The sequence below is a fragment of the Pieris napi genome, chromosome 18, assembly GCF_905475465.1.
Source record: "Pieris napi chromosome 18, ilPieNapi1.2, whole genome shotgun sequence".
Taxonomy (NCBI): domain Eukaryota; kingdom Metazoa; phylum Arthropoda; class Insecta; order Lepidoptera; family Pieridae; genus Pieris; species Pieris napi.
The window spans coordinates 4,998,639-5,024,234 of NC_062251.1; the positions used below are offsets into that span (position 1 = coordinate 4,998,639).

At 33.8% G+C, this 25,596-nt stretch overlaps 1 protein-coding gene across 8 annotated transcripts in view; it reads right to left on the reverse strand.

Moving 5' to 3' along the window:
* The window catches only part of LOC125058426 (LIM domain-binding protein 2), a 53,472-nt gene that overhangs the window by 7,683 nt on the left and 20,193 nt on the right, over window positions 1-25,596 (reverse strand). For 2 of the 8 annotated variants that reach the window (XM_047662489.1, XM_047662488.1), the window contains exon 3: window positions 1,006-1,081. In XM_047662489.1, coding sequence (XP_047518445.1) covers window positions 1,006-1,081 — 76 coding nt within the window. Of the gene's footprint in view, window positions 1-1,005; window positions 1,082-5,420; window positions 6,464-7,088; window positions 7,346-25,596 lie in introns of those variants that run through there. The other 6 variants (XM_047662491.1, XM_047662492.1, XM_047662490.1 and 3 more) reach the window with 6 other exon arrangements.

Consider the following 25,596-nt stretch of genomic DNA (forward strand, 5'->3'; position numbering starts at 1 on the left):
TAGCGCCATCTAGTCAGCAAAGAAGAAAACTTTTGTAATAAGTAAATTTGTTTCTAATAGAATTTATGGTTTAAATATTTGAATGGATAAAATAAATATTTATTGGGAGTATTAATTTTTATAAAATAGCCAGTTTACAGCTTAGTAATTTTTATTAAGTTACAACTGAATTTGAATACAAATGGAGATTTTAATCTAGTCAAAGCAGTCATTTTATTGTTTTCACGTACATATTGTATTATAAACTTGTAATTTTCAAGAATATTTTTTAAATTGTAGTTGTTTTTGATTGCACAACTAAGAAATTTACGGTCTGTTTAGTGATATTCTGATAAAATTTAATTCTCCATTAGTCCAATGACAAACATAGAATATAACGCAACAGACAACGACGCTTCAAAGACAAGTTTAACCGTAACTCTGGGAGAGTCAAAACCCATGGACAGAGCGTAAATGTCAGTGCTTGTGGCGGCGTCCATGCGTCGGGTTGTCTCTCTCCCTAAAATATGGCGAGGGGGCCGATGGCTGGCCATGCGTAATGCTCGTGAACGGGTGCTGCTTGTGGTGACGGGGCGTACTTGAATTCGTGTATGCGACTATGTGTTTGCGTGTTGTTCCCACGAGAATGTAAGTGCGTGCTCCTATTTCACCATGCCTCTGATAGAGGACAAGTCTTTGTTTTTTTTTTAATTACTTGACATGTCATGTGGAACATGGTGTAATGGTTGCAGCTCCTTACAAACAAACGTTGTGTAAAAAAAATGGCGATTAAAAAGAGTGTCGGAGAGTTTATTGCCAGTTCTTCTCTTCCGTTCTACCGTCTACGCACTTGATTTGAGAACTGGCAGTAAATGTAAAATTAGAAGCATTAATATATATTTCTTTACTGACGAGTCATAAGTGTTCATTATGTTACCTACATGTTTAATATTTTTTTTTTTAAACAGACTTAGAAGACTAAGAAACTAAATGTATTGTATGACATAAAATAGGATTTCTTCTCACCTCTGTCCTCTGTTGTAATCTTTTATTGAGTTCATATACTCTGTAGTCTGGCTGTCCGAAGTACGGCGCATGCCTCCTGAAACATTCGTTTAATACAGTTAGAAATGTATTATTAATAATAAAGTAATATATATTAGATTACGCGTCACGTTGTTTGTCCGCTATGGACTCCTAAACTACTTAACCGATTTCAATCAAATGTGCATACCGTGTGCAGTTTGATCTAAGTTAAAAGATAGGATGGCTTACATCTTCATTTATACCCGCAATATTTTTTTATTGCAAATTATTTGTTTATTATTTGACAGTCACAATTCTAACAGATGGCGCTGTGTTGAAAGTACCAACGTTTCACATAAGCTACAATTTAATGGCATAACCACCACAAAAGCATGGTGGTCCCCATGACTGGTGTTGTCCACCATTTCCCTTGAATCGTTTTCTACTATGTAATATAACAAAAACCTTAGCCCCAGCAACGCTTGGCCGAGTCTGCTAGTAAAGTAATATTTTTAAGTTACGTTATTTATAATAAAGTAATATTTTTAAAGTTATACTTTTTTTGGCGCGTTAGGGAAAAATGATGAGAGTAATTTTTTACGATGCGCCCGCTACCGTCACAAAAAACCGACACCCTGAAGTTAGCTATAGTCATCATTTTAGTTTTTTTGAAGTTATATTTCTTTTGGCGCGGTAGGGAAAAATGATGAGAGTAATTTTGAAGTGAAACTTCTTCATCGGCGTTGGAAAAAAAATTACGTAGGCGTCACATTTTTCCGTTACGCGCCATCTTTGTTTTCTTGTCCTGCGATTTCGGATCCAGTTTATTGATTAGTTGCAAGATTTGTTGTTTGTGAAGTTTGCCTACCTCTGAAAACTAACTTCAGGCTTACCGCAACATACTGTTATTTATTTAATAAATATTGCAGTATTTAATTTAGTTATAAATAGAAATTATGCTTTTAAATCATTATTATTAATGTCAAAAACCGTGTAGTGCGTTCTTAAAGTGTATAAAATTTAGATTCACAACAAAAATATATAATAACGATAACAATGATAGTAATAATTATATTACAATTAATGAAATTCTGTAATAATCTTAGTAGTAATAAGGTAAAATGAAATAATTGTATTATTTGTTTTCATGTCTATAATAATAAAAGCCTTTTGTTAAACTTTATCTAATTTAACTTTATTTAACCAATTTCTGTAAAGTTGCATATAGTAGATCATTTTTCGAAAAATAAGGTCATAAAGAAGTTTCACTTCTTACGTGTGTACACTAGTACACGCACACATTTTTTCTATTTTTAGTGTCGTTTTTTCTACAGACGTAGAATAAAAATATTGAAATTTTTGTGCCATGGCCATTTCTAAAATTCTTACGCCTGCCCTACATAATTAAAAAAAAAGTGCGTGCCCACAAAGTACACGTCAGAAGTGAAACTTCGGCAAACTAATTTTTAAGTCTTGTTCATATTTATACAAAACTAAAACTTTAGATTTCCGAGACTTAGAGGAAGGAAAAAGGAAGATATGTTAGGAATTTAATTTTTTAAATTTATTTCATCGATAATAAAAACACGTGGCATTTTAATTTTCAATCCGTCATTTGAGATTTCAATAATTTATTTTGCATAAAATATAAAATACTAATATTTCATAAATTCTCTTTATGAAATTTTAAATTTAAAAATAGAATTTATATAAATTAATTCGCCCTTCTCTCTCTCAATCGGTCTCAATAGCTCTCTCCCTTTTCTTCGACGAAAACGCTGCACATCTTCGTGACGTTTTCATAAAAAATTTACCCTCATGCCGCCTAAAGAGGTTTCACTTCAAAAATTAGTTGTTCGCTTAAGTGATACTTAAATGATAGGTTTTAGGAAAAAATCCCTAGTTAATCGTAAAACACAGTAAATACTTTTCAAAACATAACGTCAAGTTCATTTTCGAAGTGCCGAAACACGTTCACTTTCGAAAAGTATTCGTATAGTTTACTTGTTACGAAAACGATTTTTCTGGTATTGCAATATGATCAATTATTTATTTGATTTCGTAGTTATAATAGCATAAAATATATAAAGAAAACATTTCTTTTAATTTGTAATCTATTCAAGTATACTATGGGAGCGTTCAAGTATTACGTTACGATAGTGGCGGGGATTAAATTACGCGTTATTGTTCATATTTTTTTCGACTTACATCACATAATAGTAACTAAAGAGTCACTAGGTGGTCACGAAACGTTTTATTATACTTGGGTACTGAATAACGTTACGTCGAGTTACATGGGGGGGGGGGGGTTGTGTTTGTCAATAATCCTAAAATTAATGTACGAAGCTAATAAAATGAATCCATTTTCTGTGAGAATTGATAATTGAACGGTTTCTTGTGTATCATCTATATAAATAAAAATATCTATACTAATATTAAAACAGGAAAGATTTGTATGTAAGTATGTTTGTAACGAATTGGCTCCAAAAGTATTGGACCGATTTTAAAAATTCTTTCACCATTTCAATACTACATTATCACTGGTTGATATAGGCTATATTAATTGCTAGAAAAAAAGAAGGATCCCTGCTAAAACTTCAATAATGTTAAACAAGGTGTAAAAAAATGCAGATGAAATGTTAAACAAAAAAAATGTTCCACATTATTAAAGAACATATCAATATCTACCAAAAATGTTTAAAAAATAAATGTCCACACGTGCGAAACCGGGATTTTTTTATTCTTTGAACCCTGAGGACAGGAATGTTTTCATGAAGAGAAATATTTGAAAAATTTAACGGAAAAACCTTAAAACCCGTTTTTATTCCGGAACAGCGAACAGTCTCTAGTATCGCATAATGTTCCATAATATGTATTAAAAAAAGGTAGGCTAAGTAAAATCTATTAGTGAAACGAAGTTCGCGGCTTATAAAGTATTGTACAAAAAGCAGCATTTTTTTTTATAGAACGGGGGGCAAATGGGCAGGAGGATCACTTGATGTTAAGTGATACCGCCGCCCATGGACACTCTCGATGCCAGAGGGCTCGCGAGTGTGTTGCCGTCCTTTTTTATAGAACAGGTATAAAGGGGCAGGAGGCTCACCTGATGTTAAGTGATACCGCCCCGCCCATGGACACTCAATACCAGAGGGCTCGCGAGTGCGTTGCCGGCCTTTTAAGAATTGGTACGATCTTTTCTTGAAAGACCCTAAGTCGAATTGGTTCGGAAATACTTCAGTGGGCAGCTGGTTCCACATAGTGGTGGTGCGCGGCAAAATCTGCCTTAAAAACGCTCAGTTGTCAGACGACGGACGTCGAGGTGATACGGATGGTATTTCGTATTCTTCTATTAACGTACGATAATGAAACTCCTCTGAACACTCTTCATGGTAAATGCGGTAGAAGATGCAGAGATACCCATGGCTCACATTGCCAGGTCCAGGCAACTGTCAACTGGCAAAAGAATTTCTATTGCCTAAGAGCAATTCCCACCAATTGCCTGGGCTTCCATAGAACAGCGACATCTAAGAGCCTTAAACATCTCTCAGGATCCAAAGCAGGAAACATCCATAGACAAATATAGTTCATTGAAAAAACTTTAGAGGTGTCAAGGGACACCCGGATGGAACGAAATTCCTTTCGATCAATTTATATGTTAATTGGTATCATAACATTATGATAGATTTTCTCGACACCAATCTTACGACGAAAAAAAAGCCAACATCACGAGGTGTTCTCAGGCGGTCACCCATCCAAGTACTGACCTCGCCCGACGTTGCTTAACTTCGGTGATCGGACGAGAACCGGTGTATTACAATAGCAAATAGCAAAAAAGTGTGATTTACATTATCTAAGTGTTTAGGAGAGTGCTTTAGGATAGTACTTTATATGAAACATGTAAACGCTACTTGCTTTAGTAAACGCTACGCTAAAGAACTTGCCTTTCAAGTTGTACTAAAGCACTCTCCTAAACACTAAGATAATGTAAATCAGCCTTTAGGCGCGTTATGAAAAATTGATGAGAGTGAAATTTTACGATGCGCGCGCACCGTGACACAAAATTAACAGAATGAAGTTGCCCATTGCTACGGCATTGGACATAATTTAAAAACAACATTCGAATAATCATAGAATTTATGTTACACTTAACGTAAGAGAATAATAATAAATATTTATTTATTTAATTTTTCAAATGTAAACTGAACTTTATTGACTATAATGACTCCTTTTCCAGTCTTTGATTAATTAAGTGTAATTAATTATTTGCATGCAATCAAAAACTATTTTTAATAATGCCAAAGAAGTATAACTTCTTACGCGCGTACATAAGTACACGCACCCTTTTTTGTACTTTCTTTATACCTTAGTTTTCAGTGTAAGAATGTAATAAATTTCTTAACAGAATTTATCTTTACCTAAAGTATGGATCCGGTATGGTATGATAAATGGGCGGCGGCGCGTACTCATGGTACTGGAGGTGTTGGTGCGGTGAGATGTGGTGGTACTCGCCCTCACCGCCGAGCGAGCCCAGCGCGACTGGCATGTATGCCACTTTGTCACCGCGCCATCTATCGGCCGCGTGAAACAACTGCCCCTCTATGTCTTGTGCACTTTTTCAAATTTCGAATATCAAATAATACGTGTTCCTTTTTTGAATTCACAATTTTTAGCGGCAATTTTTAATTTAAATGACGAAACTCGATGTTGAATTTCACACACAAATGTTCGTTGAACCGATAATTTTCGTAATATCACAATAAATTTGATCACAAAAAATAAATAGGGTTTTGAAAGCGCTATGCACTTAGTTTTCACATATAATTCTTTCAGTTTCACTTTACAATCACTTAGTTTAGTTTAGTTCACTAGAAAAGCAATTAATAACAGTTTTAAACAAAAAACTTAACACATTAAACGCTTAAAATAGTCTAAATAATCAAAATTAACTAATAAATTTCACGAAATGCAAAAAAAACTAATTAATAACGCAAATGAAACAATTCCATCGACAAATCATGTACGCCATAGAAACTCGCGAACACGACTGATAAAATTTCGAATTTTTCGCGCGGGAAGCGCCATCTCAGCGTGAAGAACGTCCTAAATCCATTATATACTTGACATTGATACGCGATTGTCGCCCCTAACTCAATGCAACAGAGGCGATAAGCTCTTAGATAGTTGAGTACACGTAAGCGCGGCAACGTCGCGTCAGCTGGCGATAGAATTGCGTTCGGAAAGGTCAACAATTCAACGTTGTATTTTTTCTACCGGTTATTTTCGTGTAAGTTTGTTTGTTTTCACTACAATTTAGCCTTTGTGCTTATGCTTTAGTTCCGCATTCCACTAATGTTTACATATATCTAATTATGAGTTTTTTTTACAAAGAGATTTTATTTAAATACACTGTATATATTAACATTTATGATGCAATATAATTTACATAAAATTCGCCACTATAAAAGCTATAAAAAGATTTACAACACTAGAATTCCAGATGTAAAATATAGATAGGTAAAAAGAGCATTGTTTTCACCGGCACGGCCTCGCGCGACGTTGCCGCACCGTGCTCTCGCGCCATACTTTTTACTGTTTCTTAGCACATAGAGCGCTCATTACCGCACGCACACATAGACCGGACGCGTACACATAATGCAGTACATAATATACATTCCGCTACGAACATAGGTATGTAGGTGAGCTACGCGGTACACAAATCAAACAGTGTGTTATAAATAACTAGCGGAGATGTGCCCGTGAAACTCGACATATTTAATGTGTTTAATAACGCTTTTTTATTATTTAAATATAAAGACGATATCGTTGGAATTATTAAAATACAAACTAGGTAATTGACGCATCGTTCTAGTTTAACTTCAAGGATTTTTAGCAAAAACTAAAAGAAACAAGGGCTGTTTTTGCAGTAACCGACGTCATGCAAACGTTCGACACGCTAAAATAAATCGATAAACGTCATTCGCAATTAAAAATGGAACACCGGGTTGCGCGGGAAAATTATCGCTATATTTTTTTTTTCAGCCAGCAACACGAATTGCACATAATACACAGATAATTGCACACACGTCAAACGCGATCGATACAAATGACTTGCAGCACTATTCGCTCCAGTTTCGGCACAAACTTGTTGCTAACACGAGAAAAAGCAGAACCGTAGACACCAGAGTCTTATCGCGAGACCAAACAACATTGATAAGACAATGCAGTCGCGAAAAAGCGGGCGTATTAGCGTAGAGTCAGCAACCGAATGTATGTCACGCCGTGTCAATGACTTTAGCCGGTAAACAGTGCCTACACGTGCGCGGGGGACGCGAAATCGAAGAGCGACTAGATAATCTGTCAATCAGCAGAGACAACGCCATTTGACAGCTGTCACAGATGACGCGGAATTCCGCTGATGACGTACTAATATGGCCGGTGTGGCGGGTGATCGTGTACAATTTATTGCTTTTATACGAAGATGACTAACAATTAAAATTTTGAAATATTTTTTCTAATTGCGCAAAACATCGTTTTAACAGGTGTTTCAAATATTTTTATTATTATTTAAGTGTCGGTATGTGACCTAAATTAAATAAGAACATTACGCCACAGGTGAAGTTCCTGGCTTCGATTCCTGGCAAACAATTTGTGGCACACTAAGAAAAATCATCAGTATGAACTTAGTAAAATTTGGAGCAAGTAAAAGCAGAGAAACACCAGTGTCTAGTGGCTTCAGCGTGCGACTCTGATCCCTGAAGTCATAGGTTCAATCCCCGGCTGTGCTCCCAATGATCATATGCGTATTTAACATTCGTTCGAACGGCGAAAGAAAACATCGTAAGGAAACCGGCTAGTCTTACCAAATACGACGGTGTGGCACAGGAGGCTGATTACCTAATTGCCTATTATAATAACATATATAAATCTGAGGCCTAGACCTCAAAATGTAGCGCCACTGATTTACTTGAAAAAATTACTGTTTTATGTATTATATAATAATGGTATATGTACTAAAATGGACAAACAAATACCTCAACATCAGCCGAATGAATGTCTAGTACATGTAGGGAACATGTTAGGCCTTCTGCGCCTGCTATATTTAGCCGGGAATCGAATCATGGCCATTTTTTTAAAAAATGCTCTACATATCTTCAGTACAAGGAATTGTTCATTAAATAAATTAATCGTATAAGGGAGCGTTTAAGTATTACGTAACGAATTTGGGGGGGGTTCCTTTAGTAAAACGTTACGATGCGGGGCGGGGAGTGAATTAAGCGTTATTGTTAGTATTGTTTTCGACTTTCCAGTACTTTACACCACTTTTAATGGTAACTTTTAGGTATAAAGATTCACTAGGGGGTCACGAAACGTTTTACTATACTTGGGTACAATATAGCTATAAAAATGTCATATTAATTTTACCGGTGGCCCCAGAACTGGTGCTTTCCTCGCTCAAAGAATAAGTCTCGCAATACAGCGAGGAAATGCTGCCAGCGTTAAAGGTGCACTGCCACAGGGACCAAACTTTTTAAATTTGTTATGATTTTCATTTTAATTATTTTTAATAAGAACAGTTAATTATAATTTGTTGGTTTAGCGTGTCTTCCATACAATGATACACCCACTCTCAATAACGACAACAATTAAATACTAAAAAGTACTTTTTAAATTGCCGATATTAGTTAAAACTGCGGAGCTGTGTACGTTGTTTTGTCGCTTTGTCCAAGCGAGAAAAAAACTCAACTATCGGTTCTCGTCACACGTACGAACTTTCCAAGAAATCCTTTTGTACAAATTGCACGAAGATGCCTCAATATCGCAAGATATGAATTAAATAAGTAAAAAAATACAACCTAACTACTGGTTAGGGAGCGTTCAAGTATTACGTAACGAATTTGGGGGGGGGGGGGGATTGAATTACGCGTTATTGTTAGTATTATTTTCGACTTTCCAGTACTTTACACCACATAATGGTAACTTTAAGGTATAAAGAGTCACTTTGGTGGTCACGAAACGTTTAACTATTGTGTACAGAAAAACGTTACGGCGCGTTACATGGGGGGGGGGTCAATAATCTCCAAAAATTGCGTGACGTAATACTTGAACGCTTCCTTACACAAAAATAACAGACAATGCAATAGCTTTCAAATACGAATTGTTTTTATATTATTACTATGTAGTTTTGATTTGCGTTCCTTAGACAATCTAATTCTTTCACTCCTCCTTTCCTGTGCAAAGTATCCTGCTATGGAATTCCTTACCAATTGATATCAGACAAGCTCAGTCTTTAAATTTATTTATAAAGCTTCTTTTTGATCATTTTCTTTCAGCCTCATAATAAGCTCTGCATATATTAATTATTGTAACTCAGTTAACCTTTTGATGGCTTTAAATTTTTATTTATTATTATTGATATTTTACTTTTTGAAGTTATACTTCTTTATTATAAATTTATGAGAGTGAAGTTTTACGATGCGCGCGCAACGTGACACAAAATTAACAGAATGAAGTTGCCCACGGAAGATGCTACGGCATTGGACATAATTTAAAAACAACATTCGAATAATAATAGAATTTATGTTACACTTAATGTAAGAGAATAATAATAAATATTTATTTATTTAATTTTTCAAATGTACACTGAACTTTATTGACTATAATGACTCCTTTTCCAGTCTTTGATTATTTAATTGTAATTAATTATTTGTATGCAATCAAAAACTATTTTTAATAATGCCAAAGAAGTATAACTTCTTACGCGCGAACATAAGTACACGCACCCTTTTTTATTTTAGTAATAGTAACGTGTTATTTTGAGTTTTTTTTTGTTAATTATTTTTGCATTTCCTGTACCCTCTGTAGGTGTTTTTTTTTCATTGTTCCACATTAGGGTTGCCTGGATGAAATCGCTTATTAGCGATAAGGCCTTTATTGCCTTTATAACTTATGTAACCTGCTTTTTTATTTTTGTTGTGTATATATTTTTGAATAAGGTAAAAAAGTATAAATAAATAGTCCGAAATAAACTTTCTTTTTCTAATACAGATTTTTCTTTCGATTTAACGGCAACTCTTAGTAACGTATATAGTCTAGTCGACAAGTTGAAAATGGAACAAAATAGAGATACTACTCTTAAAATTATGTGCGATAGCTCATTGGATCCGGAATGACGTCTAGAAAAATGTGCTAAAAGCGTGTATTAGCACATAAAAAATTGCTAAAGTTATAGACCATTAAAGATGAAAAAAAAATGGCATTTAGTTTTTTGCCAATATTTAATAAACTATTAATATTTAAGAAATTTCAAATAAAGATTCTGAAAGAGGAGGAAATTTCTAATAAAAAACTCCTGACTCCCGGAACTCTATCTCCATTATTTATAATGTTAATTTAACGCTGAAAATAGGTCTGCGGTTGACATTTTTAGGATTCGCGCGTGGCGTCAAAAGCGACTACGGCACATTAATTAATTTATTTAAGGTATTGAATATTTTTTTTTAAATTTGAAAAAAATATGGTGTGTTCTGAACACTATAATCAATTTATTCCCGTTGAAAATTTTACTTAAAGTTAATTTTTCAACAAGTTAAATAATTGTTAACTAACGAAATTTTCTCGAACGACCGTCTTAATTGTAAGTGAAAAAAAATGTTTAAATAATGGTCTTAAAAATATTTCGCTTCGTAGAGCCTTTCTTACATACATACTTAACAAGATCGTGCCATAAAAGTTAAAAAAATATTTATACTTTGTTTATAACAATTTTTTTACTTAAACAAAAACTTAAAAATCCATGTAATGATGTTAAAAAAAATTTTTTTTTCTAAATCATCATATAATCGTTTTTTTATTAATACAAGATATTTATTGATTTGCAAAAAAAAAAATTCCCGCCATTTGTTGATAAATTTTTTTTAAACAAATTGATTAAATCAATATTTTTAAAAAAAAATCAACACAACTTTATTACATTAAAAATTTTATGATTTTTAAAAAAAAATTTTTCCTTAATAACAATTTTTAATTGTTTATAATCGTTTTTTTTAATTTTCTATTGTTTATATAATTAGTTAAGAAATTTTTTTTTTCCTAAAAATCATAATTGACAGTCTTCTATAAAGTAACAGAAAAAAATTTTTTTTTAATCAACAATTCTATTGTTTATTAACTTACCAATTTGTTATAAACAAATATTCAACTTTTGTTTATTTTTTTTCTAAAACTTCTAAAATTAACAAAAACAACCATATATAACAAAGTATAGAAAAATTTTTTTTGTAAATTTTTTGATTATCATGAATATTACTTTTATTAAAAATTAAAAATTTTTTTTTCTATACTTTGTTATATATGGTTGTTTTTGTTAATTTTAGAAGTTTTAGAAAAAAAATAAACAAAAGTTGAATATTTGTTTATAACAAATTGGTAAGTTAATAAACAATAGAATTGTTGATTAAAAAAAAATTTTTTTCTGTTACTTTATAGAAGACTGTCAATTATGATTTTTAGGAAAAAAAAAATTTCTTAACTAATTATATAAACAATAGAAAATTAAAAAAAAACGATTATAAACAATTAAAAATTGTTATTAAGGAAAAAATTTTTTTTTAAAAATCATAAAATTTTTAATGTAATAAAGTTGTGTTAATTTTTTTTTTTAAATATTGATTTAATCAATTTGTTTAAAAAAAATTTATCAACAAATGGCGGGAATTTTTTTTTTTTGCAAATCAATAAATATCTTGTATTAATAAAAAAATGATTATATGATGATTTAGAAAAAAAAAATTTTTTTTAACATCATTACATGGATTTTTAAGTTTTTGTTTAAGTAAAAAAATTGTTATAAACAAAGTATAAATATTTTTTTTAACTTTTATGGCACGATCTTGTTAAGTATGTATGTAAGAAAGGCTCTACGAAGCGAAATATTTTTAAGACCATTATTTAAACATTTTTTTTCACTTACAATTAAGACGGTCGTTCGAGAAAATTTCGTTAGTTAACAATTATTTAACTTGTTGAAAAATTAACTTTAAGTAAAATTTTCAACGGGAATAAATTGATTATAGTGTTCAGAACACACCATATTTTTTTCAAATTTAAAAAAAATATTCAATACCTTAAATAAATTAATTAATGTGCCGTAGTCGCTTTTGACGCCACGCGCGAATCCTAAAAATGTCAACCGCAGACCTATTTTCAGCGTTAAATTAACATTATAAATAATGGAGATAGAGTTCCGGGAGTCAGGAGTTTTTTATTAGAAATTTCCTCCTCTTTCAGAATCTTTATTTGAAATTTCTTAAATATTAATAGTTTATTAAATATTGGCAAAAAACTAAATGCCATTTTTTTTTCATCTTTAATGGTCTATAACTTTTGCAATTTTTTATGTGCTAATACACGCTTTTAGCACATTTTTCTAGACGTCATTCCGGATCCAATGAGCTATCGCACATAATTTTAAGAGTAGTATCTCTATTTTGTTCCATTTTCAACTTGTCGACTAGACTAATAGGCACAGTCCCTTGAGTGTCGTTATATAGAGTTTATACAGAAATTTTAATAAATTTACAAACTATCGCCTCATAACAATCAAATTGGTCAAAGGTCATTTAAAATTAGCCTTTTTTATGTAATAGGAGGCAAACGGGCAGGAGGCTCACCTGATGTTAAGTGATACCGCCGCCGATGGACACTCACACTGTCAGAGGGCTCGCGAGTGCGTTGCCGGCCTTTTTTTATAGAACAGGAGGCTCATCTGATGTTAAGTGATACCGCCGCCCATGGACACCCTTAATGCCAGAGGGCTCGCGAGTGCGTTGCCAGCCTTTTTTTATAGAACAGGGGGCAAACGAAGTAAAACGTTTCGTGACCACCTTGGAGACACAAGGTGGTCACGTTTAGTTACTATTATGTGATGTAAGTAGAAAATAATATTAACAATAACGCGTAATTCAATCCCCGCCCCGTATCGTAACGTTTTACAAAAGGACCCCCCCCCCCCAGATAGATCTAGATAGATCTAGAATCGTTGAAAATGGAGCTGTAACACTTTTGAGCGTTAAACCTTACTACATAAATCATTCTAAATTCACGACCATTCAATATGTCAGACACAACACCACACCGGTTTTTCGGGTGTGACTGACCACTATAACCGGAAATACCTGTTCGTGAATTACGTAACTTATTACACTGAACTAAACTTTGACATCGTTTTATATATTTCATTACCTTTTAGGTAATTTAAATTTGACGTTTTTAAATTTAAATTCTCTCATCTATGGCAGTGTTCCGTGTGTCTATGAAGTTAGCAGAGCACTAAGAATAAGAGTTCTAGAAGCACACACAATAGTTCTATAGTTCCTGATAGTTTTTAGAAAGAGTTCTGGACGGTTAAGTCCAGATTTTTTTTTTTAAATCATAAAATGCTCTTTCTTATCCATTTCGATAAATGAGGTCTCATTAAAACAACACATTCAATTGTTCCCTATAATATAAATGCAAAAATAAAAAGTTTTAATTATATAAAGAATTAAGAAGAGAAAGAAAAGGAAATAATTGGCATTTTTATAACTATTTACTAAATTAAAAAAAAAAAATAGAATAACCCTAGACATGGAACCTCCGCGGTTTCTATAATAAATACTTTGAAGACAGACACCAGAGGTTTTGAGAACGAACGAAGAAGAAACAAATGAACACGAAAAAGATCTGTATCTATTTCGTGTTCATTTGTTTCTTCTTCCGTTCCGTCGTTTTATAAAATAAAAATAAAATAAAAAATAATTTAATCACATAGGTAACATAATGTACACTTATGACTTGTCAGTAAAGAAATACATATGAATGCTTCTAATTTTACATTTAGTGCCAGTTCTCAAATCAAGGGCGTAGAACGGGAGAGAAGAACTGGCAATAAACTCTACGCCACTCTTTTTAATCGCCATTTTTTTGTTTTACAAAATGTTTGTAAGGAGCTGCAACCATTACACCATGTCCCATGTGATATTTTAAGTAATTAATAGTAATAACATAAATTAAAAACAAAGATTTGTCCTCTCAGCAGAAGGCATGGTGAAATAGGAGCGGATTATTGGTGAATATCTCCTCACAATGCTTTCCACCACCGTACGTAACCTATATACCTTTCAACAATAAGATAGTCTAATATTAACTACGAAAAATACTAGTTCAACGAGACAGTATCGATAGTCGTTCATGCGTCGCGTGATTTCTCTTACTTTCTCGTCACAATACTAAGCTTTGATACTCGAAAGGTAACGTGTCAATGTCAAAAACGTACTGACAATATATATTATATATATATATATATATATATATAGTTATATCAATCCGTCAATTGTTGATCATGCGTGCTATATCGCGAGCACTTTGTTGATCCGAAAACCTATGTTGATCCGGGTGGTTTTTGTTGATCCAATATAATATTTTTCATACAAATGTGGTTCCGACCGGATCAACGATTTACTCCGTTGAAGTTTAGGAAACGCAACCGAAATGTTGATCCAATATACAAATCCACTCCGATAGTTGTTGATCCGATTCAAATGGGCCAATCAGAGGTCAGCAAGTCCTCCTACTGGACTTACCTAAGGTATTTGGATGGTTTAATTCCTATAATTTATTGCAAGACCACCTAATCAGTAACTTTTCTTTATTTATTCAGTTTTTATGTTTATAGGTATGATATATATTTATGGTAAGGAAATTTATGACGACACGCGCTTGTCGCTTACCCGATGTTAAGCTTCGTGGCTAGCTTCATGCATGCCAGCAGCTTTATGTCATACAGAGTATGTGATATTGTATTGCACTCAGTAACCCTGAGATATAAGATCTAGAGTCTCGAATCCCTGTTATTACTCCGCAAATAATGCCCTTCATCCCGGGACACCGTAGCGTTGTTTAGCTACCGCTTGGCCGTTGATTAACTGAGAAAGGTCTGGCCTTTCCTCAGACTGGCCTTCGCAACAGTCCTACCAATACTCGATATAGTCTTATACAACTTGACGTATCACACAGAATCTTCATTAAAATATATTTACTTTTTTTATAAATATTGTTAACATACGTGTTAAGTTGCATCCAAGTCTTTATTTAAAACTTCCATACATTTGTTTTTGCCTGGATTTATCTTTTTATTTATGTATGATTGGAAATATTTTTTGACTAATTGTATCTCTTCATCCGACCATTTTCTATGACTGTTTTTTTTCGTTTCTGAATTGGATTATCACTATCACTATCGCTTAAACTTGGGCATTTTATTTTTGTCTTTCTGTTATTTGGTTTAATATTGATATTTTTATTTTTAGAATCTTTATGATATATATTATTTTCTTTGGCTCGTCTAGTTTTATTTCGTTTCTGAATCTATTTATCATCATCAACATCGCTTTCACTTGTACTACTTGACCATTTTCTTTTCGTGTTGCTTCTGTTTGGCTTAATTTTGGGGTCTTTATTTTTAGGATCTTGGTTGTAATGATTGTCTTGTTTTTTATCGTTTACTTCATTATAGTCTCCAATTTCTATATCGTCCATGTTCTTATTGACTGTAGTTTCTGGTGTTTCGATAGATATTTTGGGGTTTGTAAGTAAGATGTTAGATTGGTCGCTTTCTATTGCCGAATTTTTTGAAGATGGCGTCTCTTCCTCAAAGTTTTTAGTTTCTTGGTATGATTGAGACCTAATCGTTTCTATTATGTTACTCTTCTTCTCCATTAATGTATTTTCATATTCTAAGAGTTGAGATCCTACAACAGCTTTTTGGAGTACCTGCATAGGCAATCTATAATTTTGTGCATGAACTGATATATTATGCCCTAGAAATCCTGCCAATTGCTCAGTATAATGATCATTTTGTTTAGAATGAATTTGGGACATTGTAGCAATATGATGTCTCATTCCGGTTGATGTAATCATCTCGGGGCGTTTCAAATTACACTGTTTTTTTATCATATCTAAACACTTACCGCCCTCAAAAGGTTCTTGTGTACCAGGTTTTGGAAATAAATATTGGTTGGAGCTTGGCATTTTTAAATCTTCACGGCAAGCTATTTTTAAATCTATGTTTTCTCGCATTATTTTTGTTAGTTTAGTTAGTTTGACCATGCCTGTTTGTTCATTAAAGCCACACATTTCTTTTATGGCACTTACAAATGTTTCATTGTTTTCAGGATCAATTGCGTCAGTGAGATTTTCAATAGTTGTGTCTTTTTTCCGCAATAAAATTAAAAGAGTAGCTAAATCTCTCATTTTGGAGAAAATCGCTTTACGACTTCGTCGTTCTTTTTTCTTCTTCAAGAGACGAGCACCGTATGCTATGATTAATGGATCATTTTTAACTACTAATGAAATTTCATCAGAACGAAGATGCGACAGTATTTTTTTTCTTTTAGCTCAATCGAAGCGTTCGCCGTATTGGGAACGATTGTTAAGCTGTGATTAAACAATGCTTTTCTTTTAAGTGACGGAAGAACATGTTCAGAAGCTTTACAAATTCGTAAATGTCTGAAAAATGAAGATCTTTTAAATGTACCCAAGCATGTTTTACAAGTAGCGTAAGTTGACGGACTAGAGGTACCCTGGTTGCTTCGTTTTGATGGTAATAAGGTTAAATGAGCGTCCCGATCAAAGCTATTAGAATTGTGTAAAAAAATTCCCTTGTTTCTCAATTTATCTGTAATTTTTTGTCGTTTTAGCTTTTGTATTTTAGGGTCTGTATCATTAATAGCTTTATACTGAAGAACTTCGATTTCATCTGCGTGGTTACGTAAAAGATGTCTAGAATAATTACGTATAGTTACAATTGCTTGACAGTAGAAACATGCATTTCTTCGGTACCACTTACGTTTTCTCGCCGTATTATTAACGCTTTTTTAACTTTACCTCCTCCAAAATCCGGAATTCCTTCTATGAGTACACTTACGCCCTCATTAGTCGATAAGTTCTGGCTACTTTCCCCACTATTGACTTGTGTGTTTCTGTCTTGTAACTGTTTTACTTTTCTATTGCAATTTTTTTCAACTGAACGACTGGGTGGTCATTATATTCATCGTTAAAAGACTAAAAGGTCAAGGTCAAAAGCCCTCGGATCAACGTTAGTTAGTAAGATTTCGCATATAAAACGGATGCACATTTGACTTGTCGGTATAATATTTGCGACCGTTACGGATCTACAAAAACATTATGTCAATGTATTTTTTGATGGCAAGTATGTTGCAAAGCGACCGATGCAGATCCCCAAACAAGCCTTCCATTTCTAATTCGGATCAAAGTATATCAGTTATATTTGTAAACAGCCAATTATACACTGCAAGAAGGTGGATCAACATTTATTTTAATATCTTACTAGATCAACGTTTACATAGAACGGATATATATATATATATATATATATATATATATATACTAGCAGACCGGCCAAGCGTTGCTGTGGCTTACGTTTTTGTTATATAACATAGTATGTAGTAAACTATTCAAGGGAAACGGTAGGAGAACACCAGTCATGGGGACCACCATGCTTTTTTGGTGGTTATGCCATTAAATTGTAGCTTATGTGAAACGTTGGTACTTTCAACACAGCGCCATCTGTTAGAATTGTGACTATCAAATAATTTGCAATAAAATAATATTGCGGGTATAAATTGAGATGTAAGCTATCCTATCTTTTTAGTTGGATCAAACTACACACGGTGTGCAAATTTGATTGATATCGGTTCGGTAGTTTAGAGAGTCCATCGCAGACAAACAACGTGACACGTAATTTATATATATACATATTAAGATATATACTAGCTGACCCGGCAATCGTTGTTTTGCCATGTATATTATTTCTAGGAAACATTTATATAGTTCATTACCCTAAAAATATAAGAGGCCGTTCAAGTATTACGTAAGCAGATTTACTTCAATAACCCCACCTCCCCTCTTGTCAGCAAAAGTAAGAAAAGCTCTCAAAACTAATAGTACATAAACGTATTAATTTTTTGTAGGAATCCTCGAAAATGCATTTCGTTTTCAAGCATAGACAATGTGTGGGTAATATGTGTAAAAAAGTAAATAATTACTGTTGACGTAATCACCAAATAAGAACAACAAAGCCCCCCGCAAGCCCCCCGAAAGCGAGGTGTTCTCAGGCGGTCACCCATCCAAGTACTGACCTCGCCCGACGTTGCTTAACTTCGGTGATCGGACCGGTGAGAGAGAACCGGTGTATTACAATAGCAAATAGCAAAAAAGTGTCGTGACAACTTATCGTAAGCATTTTTTCCGTCTAGCCCCCTTTCACAACGCGCGATAAGGAACTTCGTTCCAAAAAAAAAAAAACAACAAATTCCGTGCTGTTTTACTTTGACTTGTTTTTTCATTACTATCCTATGTATGTATGTATTCTGCCTTGACGTCGGATAATGAAACTCAACTGCAGGTATTAATCCGAACAACTCCTCTGAACACTCTCCATGGTAAATGCTGTAGAAGATACAGAGAAACCCCACATCTCTACGCAACGCCAATGGATCAAGCCGCTTGGAAGGTGACTGGTTGTCGACTGGTGTGAATACGGTCAAGTTGAAGGAGCTGGTACTGGGGAGCTCCCATGTGGGTCGGAATTTGGGGTTTATAGAGTTGCAAGAGTTTCAGCGTGCGACTCTCATACCTGAGGTCGTAGGTTCGATCCCCGGCTGTGCACCAATGGACTTTCTTTTTATGTGCGCATTAACATTCGCTCGAACGGTGAAGGAAAACATCGTGTGTCAGGCACTGGAGGCTGATAGCCTACTTGCCTATTAGATTTAAAAATGATCATGAAACAGATTCATAAATCTGAGGCCAAGACCTAAAGAGGTTGTAGCGCCACTGATTTTATTATTATTGCAAGAGGTGATCAGCCATTTGAGAAACACGCCGTCAACTGTTTTGGTCTAAGGCAAGTTTTCCTTCACCGTTCCAGCGAATGTTAAATGCGCCTATAAAGTCCATTGGTGTACAGCCGGTCATCGAACCTACGACCTCAGGGATGAGAGTAGTACGCTGAAGCCACTAGGCCAACACTGCTCTCTAAATTAGTATAATTCTAGGTTAAAACCTAAGTGAACAAATTCTTACGGTATAACTGTACAGTTACACTAACATACTTTGCGATTTTACTTTTTAAAGCAGTGCTTTACGCTTACATATGTGTGTGTGTTATATATTTATGTATTTACTAAAGTTCACTACATCATATACAGGGTGGTCAAAAAGTCGTGGATCAAACGCAAATAGGGGATAGATGAGGTCATCAGCTGCAAAAAATTGTTCTACGGGAGGTCTCTAAGCTTGAGATATTAGAGCGACTCATGGCCATGTATAATACCTTTTCAGAATCCCTATGAAATACGCCAAAACTTGTAATACAGGGTCACTTTTCGGTAGAGTAATTTTTTTTCACAGTGGGGTCCGAAGTTAAGAAAAATTTATGATTTGAAAAAATTTTATATCGTATCACTTAATATTATCTTCAATACACTCAATAAACAACTATAAATAGTATGTCTAACGCAAGAACTCATCAGTACCAATCTAGTGGATATTATGAAAAAGATACAGAATGTAGATATTCTCGAATTTTAATAAGAATTAGTAAAAAAAAGTCAATTTTCTTAAAAAACGCAAAATAAATTATAACTCTGCAGGGGTTGAGCTTAGAGACCTCCCCCGTAGAACATTTTTTGCAGCTGATGACCTCATCTATCCCCTAATTGCGTTTGATCCACGACTTTTTGGCCACCCTGTATATGCATACAATATATGTTACAAGCTATCTTTTTTATGACAATTTTAATGACAAAAAATACAATAAAAATTACTAGCAATACAGCGGATTAGGTATCAGATAGGCACTTAACAATGCTTTTTGAAGTTATACTTTTTTTGGCGCGTTAGAGAAAAACGATGAGAGAAAATTTTCACGATGTGCGCGCACACCGTCACAAAAAACCGACACCCTGAAGTTAGCATAGTCAACATTTTTAATAAAATATGCCAATTTCTTAAATTATGTAGAAATATTTTTTTGTGATATTTAAATAAACCTTATTTAACTAGGTAATACGTTATAATAAAACTTTCAATGTATTAAATACCTTTTTTCTGTTATTAGTGTCGTTTTTCTACAAACGTAGAATAAAATTTTTGAAAAGATTTTTATCTTGTTACGTCAAAGAAGTATAACTTCTAACGCGTGTAAATAAAAAAGTTTTTTAGCACTAAGTACTCGTTCGTTGGTGGGCGTTCAAAAACTACTGTTTTAGTAACAAAATAAAAATATATTCAAAAATTTTATTCTAAGTTTGTACAAAAAAATACACAACAGAAAAAAAATACTCTCATAATTTTTCCCCATCGCGCCAAAAGAAGTATAGCTTCAAAAAACTAAAATGTTGACTATAGCTAACTTCAGGGTGTCGGTTTTTTGTGACGGTGTGCGCGCGCATCGTAAAAATTAACTCTAATAATTTTTCCCTAACGCGCCAAAAGAAGTATAACTTCAATAATGTATTGCAAGATTATGGTACAAAAATTTTATGGTGGTACAATCGAAAGTTCGCATATTCTGCCACACATGCGTGCAAATTTGTCTTAAAAGGAATTTTACATTATGAATCATATCTTTATATATATAATTCTTCTGTGAGTTTGTATGTCACTGAACTCTCAAACGACTGGACCGATTTTGATGAAATTTTTTGTGTGTGTTCAAGGGGATCTGGGAATGGTTTAGATTCACAAATCAGCCCGCCAGATGGCGCTGCAGTCGGTACTTTCATACTTTGCTTTACTAATCGCTTGAAATATCATGCAGGACAACGTCTGTCGGGTCCACTAGTTAATATGTAAATTCTTATATTATTTGTAATTATTTAAATACTTTTAAAACAAGTGCTCAAATAAACCCGCATACACCTAAACAGGTCGAGTTCATAGACTTGTCAAATGCAATAAAAAAAAATCTAAAACAGCGACATCTACAATCTACGACTGAAATTACAGCGATGACGTCACACTTTAAAACGCGCTATCGAAGTACATACATATTTCCAACTAACGATATATACAACCCTTCAAACCTAAAAAAACTATTAACTTACCCCCACCGGGGATAGTTTTTTTTTAATGGCTCTGGCACGATTTGTGCATTAGCCAACGTCAAGTATAGCATTTTTTATAATTCGTGCTTGTCTTTAGAAATTCGACCATGTCCTCCATGTACGGTTTGGGCACTCGCCCGGTACCGCACAACCCTCCCAAAGGCCGAGAACAAATTTAAATTAAATTAAAACTTGCCCTCGAACCGGGAATCGAAACCGGTACCCCTCACCTAGCTGCCACTTAATAAGACCGCTAGGCTATGAGGCCCCCTCCGGGGATAGTTCCCTAAACCAAAAGAGCTGAGCAGTCAAACCAAAGATACTTATAAGCCAAAGAGGTTTAACCTTTGTTTTCAATTAATTTTATTAATTTTTTATTTTTATTACTAAGGTTGTCATGTCATGTGAAACATGGTGTAATGGTTGCTCCTTACAAACGTTATGTAAAACAAAAAACTTGGCGATTTAAAAGAGTGACGGAGAGTTTATTGCCAGTTCTTCTCTTCCGTTCTACGCCCTTGATTTGAGAATTGGTACTAAATGTAAAGTTAGAAGCATTAATTAATTCTTTATTGACGTTCATAAGTGTACATTGTGTTACGTGTATGAATAAATGATTTTTGACTTTGACTTCTTTGGCGTAACAAGATAAAAATCTCAAAAATTTTATTCTACGTTTGTAGAAGAAACAACCACTAACAATAGAAAAAAGGTATTTAATACATTGAAAGATTTATTATAACGCATTTTCTAGTTAAATAAAGTTTATTTAAATATATCAAAATTTTTTTTTGACTATAGCTAACATCAGGGTGTCGGTTTTTTGTGACGGTGTGCGGGCGCATCGTAAAAATTTACTCTCATCATTTTTCCCTAACGCTCCAATAGAAGTATATCTTCAAAAAACTAAAGTGTTGACTATAGCTAACTTTTGGGTGTCGGTTTTTTGTGACGGTTTTCGCGAGCATCGTAGAAATATACTCTCGTAATTTTTCCCTAACGCGCCAAAAGAAGTATAACTTTAAAAAGTATAACTTTAAAATTATATAGCCATTGAATTGGCCTTGATGAAGTCTATCAGACTGGTTTATCATGCTTCCTTAAGGTCGGAGAAGGCAGGAGAGCACGTTGCTACCTCCACAGACTTTAAATGATATCATCTTGAACAGGTGAGAAACACCTGTTGTAAAGTGACATGCCCATAGACATTCACAGAAGTCCCCGCAAGTGCGTTGCCGGCCTTTTAAAAATTATGGATACACGCTGATGGATCTAATTTGGAATATACTTCATTAAAAATTTTTAGGTCCGTATTCAAATTCTCAAGTCACAATCTCGTGAGTTCGCTGTCAAATGTCAAACTTCATACAATGACAGCTCTTGGCTGTCAAAGTTCTTGAGAATTACTTTTAGAGATTTGTTAACAGACACGAAATCTAGCGAGACGTGTTTGGACACACAATAATTGTTCCACAATTACTTTTAATTAACAGCAAAAAAACCATCATGAAACAATTTACATCTTTTAAAGTCGGTTAAAAATGACGTATGACAATCCGGAAGTAGACGCTCGACCTGTTTCCTGTTTTAATTGCGCGTTAACTTTGACTCAACTCTATGATATATATCTATGGTCGTGTGTTCAAATCCCAGCTATGCCACAAAAGATAACATAGTGAGAAAACCAGAAACCAGGGTGAATTTACATAAAAATTAACATAAAAAACAAATAAAAAAATGGGATGTGGTTTAACAATTCAGACATTCTCATACCTACTGAATACACTATAAATTCATTAAAATCTGTCAAGCCGTTTCAGAGGAGTTTGATACCAAACACTGTCACAACATCACAAGTACAAGGATACTTGCCTTTGCATATTAGCAGATACGGAAATCGGTGACCCATATATACGTCAATATACTGTCAGTTAAGGCCGATTTACATTATCTTAAGGTGCGCTTACACGGGCAATTAAAATTGCTCAATTCCAGTCAATACTCGTCAATTATGACGTCACGACTACATCAAGCAATTTACGGCAACGGCAACAAGCATCAATACTGCGCAATACAATATTGAGCGATATGGCACAACTTCATCAACTAGGCAATACTGTCATACACGAGCATTTCAGTATTCGGTCGCTATGGACGACATTCTTCTTGCTGCGGCGGCTTGTAGCGCTTTTTTTATTATTAATCAATAACAAAAAAGAAAGAAAAGGAAAAGGCGTCTGGTGCGTCAAATCTGGGTGCGATCGTTTTTGGCAAAGAGGCCGCAATTTTCATTGTGAAAATAAAATTAAACAATTAAAGAAAAAAATAATTAATTAATTAAATTTTTGATTTATAATTTTTTTAATTTTTCTTTAATTCTTTAATTTAATTGTTTTTTTTTTCAAGAATTAGATAATATATTATTCAAAAACTTTACTAGAATGTCACGAACATACTTTGAATTACTTTTGAATAAAGTAATTAGAAATTATTATTATTTAGACCTCTCGCTGTCCCCGCGGAAGCAAGACGGCAAGCCGCAAAACAAACAAGTGCGAATGAGACATATACAAAAATTGCTAGGAATTTCCAAGTCCATTGGATATTCGTCAATTCGTATCTGCGACATTGAGCGATATGAAATATCTGGAGCAATTAGAAGCAATATCGCCGAAATAATTTATTGAAATTTATTGAATTTATTGAAATTGCTCCATTAATTGCTCCAGATCGGTCCATTCGTATCGCCGAGCAATTATTGCCCTCGTGTAAGCGCACCATTAGTGTTTAGGACTTGAAAGGCAAGTTCTTTAGCGTAGCGTTTACTAAAGCAAGTAGCGTTTACATGTTTCAACTAAAGTACTATCCTAAAGCACTCTCCTAAACACTAATGATAATGTAAATCGGCCATTATTGACAGCTCAAACCTATCCATACAAGATCTTCAGATGAGAGGAATATTCAAACTATGTCCGTTTAGTTCCAATTACGCCCACGTAGCGCCATCTAAGGCATCCAAACAAAAATGTATCGTAACTTATATAATTATTAACGTAACTAATAATTCAATTGTAATTCGATTTGCCTCTAATAAAATATGTTTTCCTCATCAATACATAGTATATAGTATAGTAGGAAGGATATATCGACATATTATGACCAATTTATCGACGTAAATGAAACATAGTTTTGACAGTTATTTTTTAGAATAACAAGAGAGAATAAATCATAAAAAATGCCTTCATAATTTTAAGTCATGTTCAAAAATCGAATTCCAAATTCGAAATAAAATTCAAATGGGGAACGTCGAACGCGGATGATCATCGTGGAGCGAGCAAGAGGTTGTTGATTTAATTCATTAGAGCGAGCGAGATGGTTGTAATGGCGTACGAGAGGGACGGTGATATTGAAGGTTATGCGTTAGACAGAGAAGGGTAGTCTGTTGACGTAGTAGTAGATGAGATAAGGAGCTATCAGCAATGCGCGTTTACAATGGTCGAGTACTCGGCAAGTTGACCTTTTTTGATAGGTTTACAATAGACACATCAGTTAGGGAAAACGGTGATATAGTTTTTTTTAATTTCATATAAAAATCATTTATTTATATAGAGCTTATGTCTTAAATTTTTGGTATATTTAATTAGTATTTTCTTATAGAAAGAACGGTTCATCAACTCTCTTTGTCTGACATATATCATCTATTTCCTCTACTTATTTCCCTGACCGTACCAACTAGGTAATTGCTAGCAAAATACATACGCAAACAATTTTAACAGGCGATTCCGTAGTAAAAATAATAAATAAATAATAAAACTTTATTCATGGCAGAAATATTCAAAAGAAGATTTATAAGCAAAGTAATCTCTATATATACGCGTGTACGCCTGGGTCTCTCAAACTATGCTTTCTGTTCGCACGTAAACGAAGCGCAATAGATTATAATAAACCCAATGGCATTTTAATAAGCAAAAGTCAAAATGTTCCATGACTCGTACATAAACAACTCGCCCGTCACCACAGACAGTAAAAAAGCAAGTACAAACGGGGCAACACTCACACAAACAACTCGCGCACACACACTCAATATTACGACTACTAAATTAAGAAGAACGCAAGTGAATTTTAAATTGTAATCATTTATTCAGTAATGTTATTGTTTTGGAACAAATCATTATTCTTACAAAGTATATTATTATAAAAAAGAGGCTTTATTATCTCGTAAGATAGTCCGGTATTTATTATCATATTTTGAACAAAACAAATAAATGAAAAAAGCTGGTAACCTTGGAATAGTTTGGAAGCGTTTTAAATATAGGTTCGATTCCCGAGGAAAAAAAAATTCTGGTAGGAAGCTTTAGGTAAATGAATAAGGTTTTCTTATCATTACAATTTAAATGCAAAAATGGAACCCACGTGTAATCTTCGA